Below are 14,942 nucleotides of genomic sequence, written 5' to 3'. Positions count from 1 at the left end.
ACAAAGAACCACACACACCTGTGAGCTAAGAGTTGGAGAAACAGTCTTCCTCAGAGAAGAGTACACCAATTTGTTATCCAATACCAACGGTCAGCCCCGGAAACACACATACAATGACATTATACAGACCGAGCAGGTTGTGTTTGTGCATTTTGGAATGTATATTTATATGTTACAAACAATAATTAATAGAAAAAGAGACAGTAAACTTGAAAGGGAGTGAGGAAGAGAATAAGAAGGATCTGGAGAGAAGAAGTAGAAGGGAGAAATAATATAGTTATATTATAATCTCAAACAATAAAGTACTTAAAAATTTATATACACACAAACCACCCAGTAACAAAGTAGACAAAACATTTGAAAGGACTCATCCCCTAAGATGCTGTGTGGACGGTGAATGAATGTTTGAAAAGGTGGGGAACGTGCTAGATGTTAGGGAAATGGAAATCCAAACCAGAGCACAGTACCTGCTCGTACATATTGGAACATCTAATATCAAAAGCAAAAGCAGAAGCTGATGATACCAAGTGTGGACAATGCATGTGGAAGAACTGAAGGTCACACGTGTGGTGTAAAAGGACAGTCTGTGTGCAGACCAATAAGGCGCATTTGTATGCAGTTAAAGCAGGTTTCCCACATAAGCCAGCAAGCCCATCTTTGGCCCCTTTTCCAGGTTGAAACTATAACCTCTAAGAACATAGATTCCGGATATAAAATTTTATATCAGTCTTTACCCCACTCCCCCTCTAAATCACAAGTGAAATAGCCTCTGAAGGTGGTGAGTGGATGAAAAAGTGTTATGTCCACACAGTGGACTATCACCTGACAGTGAAAAGAATGGACTCCTGAAGTGTAGACCAATTAGCATCATTCCAAGCACATTACCTGACTGGAAGAAACCAGACCTGTAATGGATTTGTGACTTTCAGGACAAGGCAAGGCCATAGGAGCAGAAAGCAGGAGTGCTTTCCAGGAACACCCCAGCCCCATGCACATATGGGCAGCACTAATTCAAGTTAGGAGGGGATGTTGTTTTTTATCTTGACTGTAGTGGTGTGTGTCTATGCCTTCCTAACTATTCACAGAATGTTACCAAGGGTGGATCAACTATATAGAAATTATATTGCAATAGAGAAAAAGTTTAAAATGAATTCTGGGACTGCAATCATGCCCCACCCCCTTTTCATTAATCTTGTGTATGATGGTTTTTTCTTATTTAGTGATTTACCGTTTCATTCATCTCTTCAGCAAGTATATGCTGAGAACCTATTGTGTGCTGAGCACCTTGGGCTCAACGGTAAGCAAAGCAGAGGGAAAAACCTTTATTTGACCTTGAGTAATACGGAGGTCATATCTAGAGCACACAGCAAGATGGGGGCTGTCTTAGTGACTGTCGGATTGTTATGAAAGACGCCATGAACAAAGCAGCTCTTATAGAAGCAAGCATTGGATGGTGGGCTTGCTTACAGTTTCAGAGGATTCATCACGGTGGGAAGCAAACAGGCATGGCACTGGGGCCGTAGCTGAGAATTTTACATCCCAATCTAAGCAGCAGATAGAGAGAAGGGCTTTGCCTCTCATGAGATTTTGAAAGCTCAAAACCCACCCCCAGCGACACACCTCCAACAAGGCCACACCTCCTAACCCTTACCAAATGTTGACCAACATTTGGCTGCTTGCGACTAGAGTTGTATGTACTAGAGGTGGGGATTGCAAATTAATTTTGGGTCTTGAGTCCCAGTTTTCAAGTGACAACTTTACTCTGACCACTAGATGGAGACATTGAGCTGTGTAATTGTGAGACACTGGGCATGAAAAATGTGTTGATTTTCCAAGAGGTGGGGCGGGGCATTTACTACATACATTTTGCGCTACTGCTCCCTCTGCGCAGACGTAGGTGTTGCAATTCCAAAAATAAATCTCTGAGCCATCCTCTATATATCCCCATTAACGTTTACTTCAGTACTTAACTACCTCTGAGAAACTGTGTGCACTGAACTGTAAACAAAAATCTGGATATTTATACAGAAGTGAGGGTGGAATTTAAAAGCTGAGATCTTTGCACTTACCTATTTATTGTTTGCGGTGTTAAAAACCAGTGTAAAAATGATTCTGCTATATTTTCATAAGATAACAAGATCGGAGTAACCATTGGTTACTGGCTTTCTGAGAGTCACTAATTCTAGCAATTTTTCGTATGAGAATTCTGTGACTACCACTTCCTGCATTTTGTAGGTGAGTAGGGGTGAAAGAACGCTTCATGCCCTCCTCAGGCCAATGACTTCCCCACATTCTTTTCAGGTCATTGTAGAGCTCTAGGTGTGACAGAGATCTAGACTCTGGTGACAGGATCATTTCTTACATGAGTGTCTTATGCAGGGGGGATCTTTACAATTCAGTCTACACTTCCAGCCAGACACTGATAGTCACTAAAACTGTGGCTATCTACTTTTCTTCAGTCACCTCGATTTCCAAAATAGAGCCCAGACAATCTAAGCAGCTCAGCAAATGATATGCGATTAGATTAATCAATAACTTTTTTTCCCCCCTTCATTCTACTGAGGCTGCACATCTGGTTGATGAGGTCGGAAGCAGAACATGGATAGCTTTTGTGCAGTTCTCCTTCCTGATACATTTTGGGCATGGATTAACCCTTAGAAATCCAGCGTGTTCCTCTATTCCCAGCTCTGCACCGAGCCACATGCCTGCAAGAGTCCATTTCCAGTTCTATCAAAAAGAAGGCAAGCACATTCTTTTGTTGGTTCCATTGGCAATAATCGTGTGTGTGTGTGTAAGAGTGTGCGCATGCATGTGTGTTTGTGGCATCGCTGTGTATGTATATGCATGCAAGTCTGTGTTTTACTCTCTATCTTGATTCTTTTACTTCTCAGCTGCGAAGGCAGAGGCAGGCCACTCTCACAGGGTCTCTGAACCAATACTGCAACAGCTGCTTGGTCACCAACACTGGGAAAAGGCTGGGTGAGTTTCCCAAGAGGATCGGACCCCACTGTCTTGTGCTCAAAGACCTGTCTGTGACAGGAACATCTACACTTGGCTCCTCTGTCCCCATCATGAATTGTTGGCATAACATTCAGAATTCCCAATGATTGATGCTGAAGATAGGGATTTAAAATTTTCTTAATTCTTCAGTTATTCATTTAGGGTTGTCCACAACAATAGAATGAGCAGTGTTGCATGACAGAATGCTTGTGTCAAGTCTCCATTCTGTCTCCTAGAAACTGAGGTTTTTTTTTTTTTTTTTCCCCAAATTACTCAAAATTGCTGTTTTACTTTGGTCTCTCATGAATGGTAAACAAATACATCCCCCTTGTACTGATATTCTAATGATCAAGTTACTGACTAATATATAGTGAAACATACCATGCACCCAAGTTGTTCTTTAAATTTATTCTTCTCACATATATTATATCCTCACAGCAGTTTCTCCCCACTCCTCTCCTCCTAGTACCCCCTCCCACCTTCCCTCTCCTCCGTCTCCACTTCTTCTCGGTTTCCCTTCAGAAAAGAGCAGGCCTCCCAGGAATATCAACCAAACATGGCAGAGCAAGTTATAATAAAAACTAGGTACGTACTCTTGTATCAAGGCAGGAAGATAACACAGTAGGAGAAAAAGGGTCCCAAATGCCGACAAAAGAGTCAGAAACAGTCCCAGCTACCACTGTTAGGAGTCCCACAAGAACACCAAGCTACACAATCATAGTTTTAAATGTGGAAAAAAATCTAGAAAAAAAAGTCAATGGATAAAGGGCTCTCTATTGAAGGACTGCCTAAATCAAACTGGGTGGTGGACATGTCTGTTAGGGATACTCTTGGGTGTTAATTGAATTGGAAAGGTCTGACCTGAGTGTGCATGGCACCATCTCATGGGCTGGGCCATGAACTAAGAAGTGAAGAATGTTGGCTGAGCATAAAGCAGCAGGCAAGGATGAGTGAATTCCCTCTCTGCTCTTTGCTGTGAATGTCGTGTGACTACCTGCATGAAAAGTAAAGTGATGAACTGGGAGCCAGTGAGGTAACATTTTGGTAGTAAGTGGTCAAATAGAGAGAGGAAACCAGGAGTCTAGGGAGTCTTAGGGTCTTATTTTAAAGTTATTCCCTCCCCCCAGTCTGAATCTAGAAATACCAGCATTTGGAGAGTTGGTTGGCTAATGGGAGTTTCTTTAATTCACACCATCACACAAAGGACACACAAACTTTGGCTTGTCTTTATCTCCAGAAACAGATGTTTTCATGGCCATGTTGAGAAGCTTACATAGCTTGCTGACCCTTATTTACAGATGGTTTCTAGGAGACTCCTTAGGTATTAATATTTTCTTCAGGCAATTCATCTTTTTTTTGTACCTAAAAATTGATATGGAAACAGAAGTCAAATTTCAAATCTTTGTAAAAAATATTTCCCTATTGAAAACTTATGAAAAATAACACTATATTTTTACAAGCATTTTCCAACTAGTGTACTTCCTAGTATGAATTTGATGATGTGAAAATGTTTATTGTACATTTATATAAATAAATAAATGCTTTAAAGTTATACAAATTACAATAATACAGCGATGAACACAAGGTAATGCAGAAAAACATTGGGGAAAATATTTTAAAGGTACATATTTGCTGAATGAATAAAGATTATAATGTTATGGAAAAATTCAACAGAGCTCTAAATAATAAGTACTAATATTTGTATATCAAAAGATAAATTAAAATTTAAGAACACTTAGAGAAATATTTTCAGCAAACATTAGAAATTAATATTTCATATATTTCTGTAAGTTCAGGCTGCTATAAAAATTGCCATAAACTAGGTGGCACACAAATCTGAATTTGTTTCTCCCAGTCACAAATTCTTTAAAGTCACCTATGCAAGTTCCTAAAGTTCAGCATCTGGTGAACTATTGAGAGCCTGTGGTAGCAAAGACCATGGGAGTATACAGCAGGTGACAACTAGAGTTCAGAAGGTCAACCTATCAGAACTAAGGGTTCTGTTAGAGGAAACCATCACACAAGGCATTATGGAATTACTGCCTTTTGAATGAACTGGATGTTTCTTGTGTAAACTTCTTGTGCAATAACAGCTATGATTCTCTCCATTTACCGTGCATCTCCATGTTATGTGTACATGTAATCTCATGATTGCATCTCAATCTTAAGGGCACACATAATTGTGGATAGTCTAGAAGATGGTTTCTTATTTACCTGTATATTTTTATGATCGAAAACATACTAAAATATGTTTCATATTAGGTCTATTGTTCCATGTGGACTGTACACACTTAGAGGTCTTGTTCTCCATCCTTAGGCACCGACAAGGTAAATATTGGCCAGACAAAATGTCCTCATAGAACTTTCACAGAGGGGAATTGCAAGTGCCTGGCCTTGATGAATCAAAACCCTTCAGAAGAATTATAGGGAACTATAATAGTGCAGGTGTCTGGTCTTGGTATATCTTAGTCCTTCAAGAGATCAATAGCACTTGTGTTGCCCTAAGCTTCCTCCACAAGCACCTTCCCACTCTGATTCAAAAAACAATTATCATTTGTACTTATTTCTATACAAGTTTTTTTTTTTAAATACAAGATTTTAGGCTCAGTAGACTAATTATGTATAGGTTCTGAGATTCCGGTGATTAACAGTAAAAGGGTGTTAACTGACTAACCAGGTCTGGATATTATTAATCACATAAAGTAGTACAAGTATTCTTTGCCTTTCCCCTAAATCTCCCATTGGTTAATTTCTTCCCTTGTAACCCTTGTAGCTATCCCTTTTAGAAATATCCAGAGCGTTTTACAATCTATAGCTGTTGTCCATCACCAATTAAGCTGACCAAGTCTTTGCCAAGTGTGACTTTTATCAGAACACTAACAAGTTGTTTATGAATATATATGTATGTGTGTACGTATGTATGCATATATTCATTCATATATGTGCTTGGAGGAACAAAGAAAAAATGAAGATGGAAAGAACTAGGTAGAATAATGAGAGAGCAGAAGAAGGGACAGAGAGGAGCTAAGTAAGAGAACAGAAGAGAAGCTGTAGAGATAGAATTGATTTAGGAGAATATAGTGAATGGACTGAAGAACTCAGTGTGCTTATATTCATCTAATATCCCTCAGATTAGATTCCCAGCTGGTTGATAGAGTCTTCCACAGACTGTGGGAGAATGCAATAAGGGCTGGACCTCCATACTGTTACTGACAGGTGACATCTTCTTGCTCTGCCCTCAGCCTTATCTTAAAGGCACTAATGTCAACATGAAACTACAATCCTTGGATCTAAACTTTTTCCACAATCCACTTTTAGTACCATTAGAGGTCAGCACATTGTGATGGTTAATGTTAATAGTCAATTTGATGGTGTCTAGAATCCCCTAGGAGAGAGTCCTCTGGGCATGTGTACCAGTTACTCTTCTGCAGTGGTAAAATATAATTCTAGGCCAAAATAAGCTCTTCCTTAAGTTGCTTTTAGTCATGATATTTTAGATGTCCATAACAGCAGGGAAGGATTGGCAAGAAGAGCAGGAAGCTGAGAGATTCCACCTCAACAGTGTGTGGGAAACACACAGAGAGATAACAGGAAGTGTAGTAACAAAGCTAGGAAACTGCAGCGCCCTGTCCCAGTAACACACTTTCTCCTGTGAGGCTCCATGTCCTAAAGGTTCCATAACCTCCCAAACAGCACCAAAAGAGGGGACCACGGATTCACATACATGAGCCTATGGGGACATATCTCATTCAAACTGTAACAGCGTGCTTATGGGAAATTATCTTATTTACATGAATTGATGTGGGATGATTCATCTTAATAAATGTCAAAGCTTTTAGCAAGGTATAATTGTTAGCTTTGTCAACTTGACATAACCTGGAATAGCCAGAGAAGAGAATCTCAACAAGGGATTGTCTACGTTGGGGTGTCTTGTGGGCATGTCTATGTGGCACAACCTCTGTTAAGTCACTTGGTGAGAAGGACTCAGCCTAGTGTGGGAGGTTCCATCCCTTTGGCATGGGGTCCTAAGCTATTCAGGAGTAGAGAGATTGAGCCAAGCACAAGGCAAGTGAGTGCAAGTGTGGGTATGATGTGGAGTTCCTGCCTTTCTTTCCCCTCAAAGCTGGATTATAATATAAAATTATAAGATGAGTATGTTCCTTTCTTCCCTAAGTTGCTTTTTGTCGGGGTAATCTATCACAACAACAGAAAGTAAACTAGAACACAGGGGTTGGTTGGACAGAGGAGGGCTGGTGTGGGACCTGATGTAGGGTGGAGGAGCCAGGGCGGGGGATCTTGCAATGGTCACTGCATGCTCCATCCCACAGAACCAGAACAGGGGTGTCATGATGTTGTGCCAGAGCTTTGAGGGGTCATCTCGCCTTGCCAAGGAAAACCATATTCTGGCAACAATAGTGGTGGGAATGAACAAGAGATGGTGGTCCCCAAGCATAGCCAACATCGGACACTTCGGAATAAAAACATCAATCGGATCACACAACTTGATGGTTCTCTCTACATGATCAATCTACCGACTAGTGTCTCTGTCTTATTCAGCCCTCACCTTCTCAATGCTCTTGCTTAGAAAAGAAAGGAAAGAAAAGAAAGGTCACACAGTAGCTCCCTATTTCTACTTCTCAAGGGCTAGAATTGCAAGTGTGTCATATACTTTTTTTAAATTGATAGACAAGCAACATTCTTTAAAACAAGTACCAGAAGAATACCAGCTTCCCTGGCTCCCTCTCCATCCCCCTAATACACCATGAGGCTGAGTCCCATCAGCTTGGCTAGCTAACCATGTAGCTAATGAGTACACTCTAGAATTTACCTTCTATTTTACCTTAACTGGCGTCCTTACCTTCTTTTTCTTTAATTGAAGTTTCCTTTTCTTATTCTGGGCCTCTGGAGGCTGGCTTTGGGCTTTCTGGGAAGTTTAGTTTAGTTCGGTATAGAAGAGATTAGAATGTTTAATACAGTGCACTGTATTCATCAAAAACTGTGATGACTCTGGGGCAGTGGTTCTCAACCTTGCTAATGCTGTGACCCTTTAATACAGTTCTTCATGTTGTGGTGACCCCCCGCCGCCCCCAACCATATGATTATCTTCATTGTTACTTCATACTGTAATTTTGCTGCTGTTATGAATTGTAATGTAAACATCTGCACTTTTTGATGGTCTTCGGTGACTCCTGTGAAAGGATCAGTGGAACCCTGGAGGGGTCATGACCCCTGGTTGTGAACCACTGCTCCGGGAGCAAACTACTTTTAGACTGGAAAATCCTAGAATGCTTTGCAGAGGTAGTTATGGCAGTCTTTGGATCTGGCCAAATTCAGCCCACGACAGAGTGAAGGGGCTCAGACTGCAGTCAAGGCCATCCTCACTGATGCTTGTATGCTAACACGACTCAAGACTAACACTCTGCCATCTCTTGAATGTGTTAGCCTTGTGTAATAGTTGTAGGACAGTATGCTAACAATGCCTATTACACACTGGGCAAAGAGCCACTGTTCATATCCAAATCTCTAAAATGACTAGTAGGAAAAGTCCTCTGGGATAAGAGAAAAACATTGGCAGTTTCCATAAACTGCAGACTCCCTTTTGTCTTTAATAAAACATGAAAAAACTGCTCCCACTTTACCTCCTTCTTAGCATTCTTCTCTTCTCCAGAGCTTTCATTCAGCGTTTCAAGTGATTCTGTTGAGAAGGAAGACAGTGTTACTTCATCACTGGGGCTAGTTACACTTTTAAGCAGGTCAGCTCTCAAACTACATCTCATTTAAATTGCCGACACCTGGGGTCTGGGGTCTGACATGCCAGTGGGGTGAAAGGTCACTTTTCAAAGCATGTCTAACAGGCGTTAGTTGTAAAGACATGTAATAAGTGCCCAGGACAATGGAAAGACTGGGGGAAAAACATCTATTACTTTAATATCCTTGCTAGATTACATATTATTAGATAATAAAACATCTATGTTAATATGGATTGGGAGTGCCCCTGTAAGCAACAAGGATCCACATAGAAGCAAAAAGCAGTCAATGCTTTCTTTTGGAGTTTTTAGTTAACAGAAAGTGTAGGCAAACCAACAGGAAAACAGAAACAAGGATTTGGTGGACTTGAAACGATCCCTCAGAGAGAATGAGTGTGTGTGTGTGTGTGTGTGTGTGTGTGTGTGTGTGTGTGTGTGAGAGAGAGAGAGAGAGAGAGAGAGAGAGAGAGAGAGAGAGAGAGAGAGATTGAGAAGATAAGGTACAATAAGTCCATGAATGGAGAGATCTGGAGTTGGTTTGAGGGTCCCAGGCATAAGGGACAGTATGTGAAAATACCCAAGAATTAGCGATCACTAGGTCTTTTATTTCATGGGAACCACGGGTCATTTGGTATGTCTAAGGTTTCAAGATTAAGGAGAAGAGATGGCAGCTGCAGACAGGGCAGATGATAACAGTCTCAGGATCTTAATCTACCAGGACTTGATCTTATGTCAGCAGGAACCCATGGGATGACAGGACTTCATGTCCACAAAAATGCAAAGATTTGGGGGCTGGAGAGATGGCTTAGCAATTAAGAGAACCTGAGTTTGGTCTCCAGCACCCATGCTGAGCTGCTCACAATGCCTATAACTCCAGCTCCACTGAGATCTTACATGCTTTCTTGCTTTGGGCACTGACACACACATGTACATACCCACACATGGGCATGCACATATATGCTTAATTAAAATTTATTGAAAAGTTTTGAGTGTGTATCATTATAACATAATAAAGATAAAAGTTACTTAGAATTAACAACATAGTATTGGTAGTTTCACTTGACATACAACACAGGTCTTTTTCACCTTGTAACATGGAAATTTATTTTTTTAATGATTATATAATCTTCAATCTTGCTGATGAAATTGTTAATTAAATAGTAATTTATTATACAGTTTTACTGATCCTAATTCTCCTTTAAGTATTTGCAACATTGAACATTCTTTCTTTTTCTTTTTTTTCCCTCCTCCTTACTCTCTCTCATCCTGCCCCCCATAGGTCTCTAGGTGCTGAGATTATAGCTATTTGTCACCATGCCTGGCTTAATATTTCATTCTCAATGTATTTCTTCTGTGAGCTGTCCTTTGACAATTTCTTTTATCCCCATCTATGAATTCTTTATTCCATTATCATAATTTCTTGATTAGCAATAATGTTGCCAATAGTTAGAATTCCAAAATTACTTTCTATATTTCTAAATTTAGAACATAATTTGTCCTTTGGTCGAATGATGTATTGTTATTTATTTAATTCTGTAGTTGTTAATTTACTAATCTATCATAAACAAAATCAGCAATTCTTGAGGATGAATTACTAGTGGTATTTCTTTTAGATAGCACCTTTGTCACATAGCTCATATTGGTGATGAATCTGTAAATCTCCTACATCATTCAATTGAGAAATTGTAGTTCCTACAGAATCCAATTTGCTGTGGTTTAGTTTTTATCATGTGAAATTTGTTTAAAGAATCGGTTTTCTACCAATACTATCCAGTAATTCATGTGTTTGCTATTCAGAATTTAAATAATATTTTTGCTGTTATTGATAGATCCAATATTTTTTTTGGGGGGGAGGGCTAGCCACTCTGTCATTCACTTTTTATATTATTTTGATAATTATTCAGGCGTATACTTATAGGTAAAACACAGATGTTTCTAAATGTAACTCTGATATTGGATCTTGGATACTGGGATGTTTGATTTTGACTTCCACCACAAGGTGACTTGATAAAGAACACCTGGGGGGTGGTTAATAAAGAACACATTTCCAGAGATGATTAGGTCTGTAGGGTTGTAAGCACTCAAGTCCAAGAAACAGGACCTCCAGGCTTCCTTCACCAGGAGTAGTCAGTTGTAGCAGCTTAGGCTCCTTCAAACATTGCCTCAGTCCAAACCCAGAAGACAACAAAGCAGGGCTTTTTATACAATTTCACCTTCTCTGTCTCGTAACTTACATTTTGCTTGGGTGCTCTGCAGTCCTGGGCAAGGAGAGTAAAGGAAGTTGGAATGTGGAGGGAGGGGAAAGGGGTTTGCAGGAGAGAGGTGATGTTGCAGGTACTTAAGGGTACTGACCAGTGTTAACGTCTGTTTCCTGTTTCTTTCCCTTGCCTGGGCGTGTGGGTCTTGGTGTGTGGAAGATATTGTCCTGGCTGTTTTAGGTTTCTCTTTTGTTCCTAGATGCCATAAAGTAAAAGAAATGTCTACTTTGCCTCAGGCTCCTGGTTCCATGATGTTATAGGCCCTCATCCTTACCCCATACAAACCTATGGCAACAGAGAAGGTAAAGAACAGGCAGAAACCATGAGCCAAAATGGTGTTCTCCTCCTGTGAGTTTATTTCAGGTTTTCATTATAGTGTCGGGAAATTTCACATGTCAAATATGGCACATGAAAGAAGCCCGCAGTACTCTAGATAGAATATTCCCAAATGCAGGCATCACTGTTTTATGAAAAGTAAGTTAAGTTCTTATAATTATGCTCAAACATCTAGCTCACCTTTAAAATCTGGTTTCATTGAAGTTCTCTGAGGTGGTATATACTTTTTTACGTTCCATCTGAATTTTCGTACAGCAACTGAAGTTTGAATAATCATTACTTTTGTGAACTCTTCGATGCCTTGTATCTGAAAGTTAATGGAATATATGTTACTTCCTGAATGTGTGTTACACAGTTACATGTTGCTCTGGCAAGCTGGTGTTCTAGGTCCTCATTCTCCTGCCTGTGGGGATGACCAATATTAGGTACTATGCCTTGTTCTGCACACCCACTCTTCTTTGATATATTCAGGCATATTATTTCAGGTAGGCTTTATGATAACAGCACTAATACAGTGTGCCTTCTTTTAATAGATGAAGACCAAACCACACTAAATATGCTACTGCTTATTCTAACAGAGCACTTGAGACAAATTGTCTTTACTAAACACCAGAAATTGGCAGATTTTGCCTGTTATATGATTAATGGCAAGTGGGCCACTATTGATGACTTATCTTTAGGATGAAGTACTGCTCAAAATCATTCTTAAGGATGTTTGGATACCAGATTAAATCTGATAAGTACTGTTGAAGATGATCATTCACAATACATGTTTTTTTGTAAGCACCATTTAGTATCTACCCCATTTTTGAGATGTTAGGAGCTGGTAGGGCCATTTGCATTTTGAATGACAGCTGACAGTCTCTACCTTATGTCCTGTAGTCTTGAGTTCAGAGCTGTCACACCCACAGCTTCTGCTCTAGCAACTCCTGCGATCCCTCAGAGAAAACTCCACTCTGGCTGCATGGACGATTGCAACCGTGGCTGCTGTTCAACCATGGCTTCAACTGCTGCTTAAGGAGGCCTCGCTCTGATCAACCGCTCTGATCAACCACTCTCTAGGCAACTTGCATCGGCGTTACAACATCCCACTCCCGGCCAAACAAGCCTTTGTCAACTCGAGGTGACCATGTTCATCCTGCAGCTATTCTCACAGAGGTCAGGAGAGGGAGTCCTCCCCAGGGCCTTTGGACAAAACTTGTAAGAGACGTGATTGGTGGAACCAGAAGCTATGCACACAGGACTGTATTCCGTATACTACAAGGGTGCCCTATCCGCTTCTAGCTATCTAAACAAGCTATCTTCCTGTCTCTTCAAGTCAGCCTGGAAGGCTTCTCTCCTGTATATTCTCCCTTAGCATTGGAACGTTGGGTGCAAACACTCTCCCCTACTTGTAGTCTTATTGCAGAGACATCCATCAGAGAGAGATAGCTGAGAAAAGAGTAGACAGGACCTCGGGAGCAGGGGCAGCACTTAAGAGGCCACTGAAGAGTTGCAGAGAACAACTAAGGTAGAAACCATGCAAATTTAAGACGGGGATGGGTGACTGACATTGAAAATATGTGAAGAGCCAAAGGCAGAAACTGAACCGGTAGAAGACAGCAGGCTGTGGCTGCTAGAAGACTGGTTGCTAGGAGACCAAGGATTTTATGGAGCTAAGAGTCCTGACATGCAGATCTCACTACAGTAAGCCCTCCCCAACCCCTCCACCCGCCCCTGCTTTGAATGCTTGGAGCTATAAAGCCCCTGGTTCTCAGGGCATAGACCTGCAAATCTCTGGGTCTGAAAGCCCATCTGTCAAGTGCTGCTACACGAGGATCCATGATTTCCACCTAGGCGGCAGAAATATTCACAGGTTGTATTTTGACGAGATGGAATTGACTCAGTAGGTGAAGAATAAGCTGTATCAAGATCATAGTGAACAGGAAGGACACAGGAGTTAAGAAATCAAACAAGAAAAAAATGCAATCACAAAGTTACTAGCACCACAGAGTTCGACTAATATCAGCAAGCTGAGAGGGGTTTTATGTGTGTGTCTACCAGCTTTCCATTTGGAAGAAATTCATTAAAAATAGAACAAACTTTCTCAAAATTAGTGATAATAATATTACCCATGGGCAGGATGCTTGTTAAGGAATTCCAGTTAGCAATGTGCTCTCTCTAGGGTGACAAGTTCATCTGACCCAACCTTCAATCATGGCCTGAAGATACAGACTAGCAGGTCTTTGTAGGCGGTTTTCAGCTCTTGTCAATCAAGGAAGCAGATAAAACAGTTTGAATGAGTTCTTGTATGATCCCCACCCTCCACATCTGACAGTGGTTCCACACTTCCATGGACTTAAACACAGTAAAAATTGCCTGGCTGCTTGCTTTTTATCCCTCTGTCTCAAGTCTATCCTGGAAGTACATCCATCCCAGTTGTTAACTATGACTAGACATGAGTACCTGTTCATTTCCATGAGGTTGACCATCTTGTGGTAGTTTACACTGTCTTGCTCGCTTTGGCATTCTAGCACTGTTTCTGTTGTATTGTAGCTGCTTAAACATGAATTTGAATGCACCTGTGGCTAATGGAATTGATGTCTCGGCTTCTCTTCCTAATTCGCTTTCTGTATGTCGTATGTCCCCAATTCCTTGTAGTGTATGCCTCTTATACTGTCTACCATGTACAAATGCACATCCACACACTCACAAAGCTTCTGTTGGATTTTGCATACGGCTCAGGTTCTCCTTTTTAAGTTGTAACAGTTTAAAGTGGTCATTTTTATATACATTTTCTGAGCCAGAGGAAAACATCTGCCATTCTATTTAGTGAGTTTTGCCAGAACCTTTTAGAATACTGATGACACAGTCATTCTGAAATATATGAATGAAACTAGTGGGTCCTCTAAAATGTAACTGTGAACAAAGTTCTATACCTTGCCCTGTTTCATTGCCATTGGCAGTGGATGGAAAAAGCTTGCATTTAGGCCACTGAGTGCAAAACCAGTCAACAAACACTGTGTATGTGAGTACACATGGGTGTGGATGAGTATGAGATGGTGGGATGGAAGGAGGAAAGAAGGAGATGGGAAGGTGGAAAGCCTGACTGTTGTGGCAATTTTTCTTGTATTAATTCATCACTGGGAGAAAGACTTATTTCCTACCTGGTAGCATGTCACAGGAATTAGGAACGGTGCCTTATAAATTTTTCGCAACTGGCAGTCTTCCACAGATCCATGGATTAGAACAACGTGGGTTACAGTCTCATCATAGATGTCGGTTTTAGTGGTCTTGGGTATGTCCCTTATGAAGACATTGCAGAGTTTCAGCTGCATCTTATAGTTCCAGTCCTTAAGGAGAAGCACAACTTCGTTTGCTGTTATTTGCTCATAGTCAGTTTCCACCAACATCTCTGTGCAGGTTTGCTGGGGAACGTGGGTAGGTAGGAAGGATTCAGAAAGGCTCTCTTACCTCAAAAGATAAGTGTTCCCGGATCTTTTGGGCAGTAATACCAAGCCCAATTTTCTGCCACATTTTTTGTTTCATGTTAGGATATTTTTCCTCAAAAGCTTCATACAAGTGACTGATGGGAATGAAATATGTCTGAGAAAAGGAAGAT

General features: G+C 40.7%; 1 protein-coding gene across 1 annotated transcript in view; it reads right to left on the bottom strand.

The window, feature by feature from the left end:
- Nucleotides 1-4,317: 4,317 nt before the first annotated feature.
- The window catches only part of Slc9c1 (solute carrier family 9 member C1), a 75,659-nt gene continuing 65,034 nt past the window's right edge, over nt 4,318-14,942 (bottom strand). Inside the window, exons 23-27 of the mRNA XM_036204118.1 lie at nt 14,795-14,926; nt 14,488-14,673; nt 11,522-11,648; nt 8,640-8,695; nt 4,318-4,362 (exon numbers count right to left, since the gene is read on the bottom strand). Of these exons, the coding sequence (XP_036060011.1) occupies nt 4,318-4,362; nt 8,640-8,695; nt 11,522-11,648; nt 14,488-14,673; nt 14,795-14,926 (546 nt within the window). The remainder of the gene's footprint in view (nt 4,363-8,639; nt 8,696-11,521; nt 11,649-14,487; nt 14,674-14,794; nt 14,927-14,942) is intronic.

Source organism: Onychomys torridus, chromosome 12 (assembly GCF_903995425.1).
Source record: "Onychomys torridus chromosome 12, mOncTor1.1, whole genome shotgun sequence".
NCBI lineage: Eukaryota > Metazoa > Chordata > Mammalia > Rodentia > Cricetidae > Onychomys > Onychomys torridus.
The sequence above is the reverse complement of the archived record's forward strand: the minus strand, read 5'-3'. Positions and strand labels throughout refer to the sequence as shown.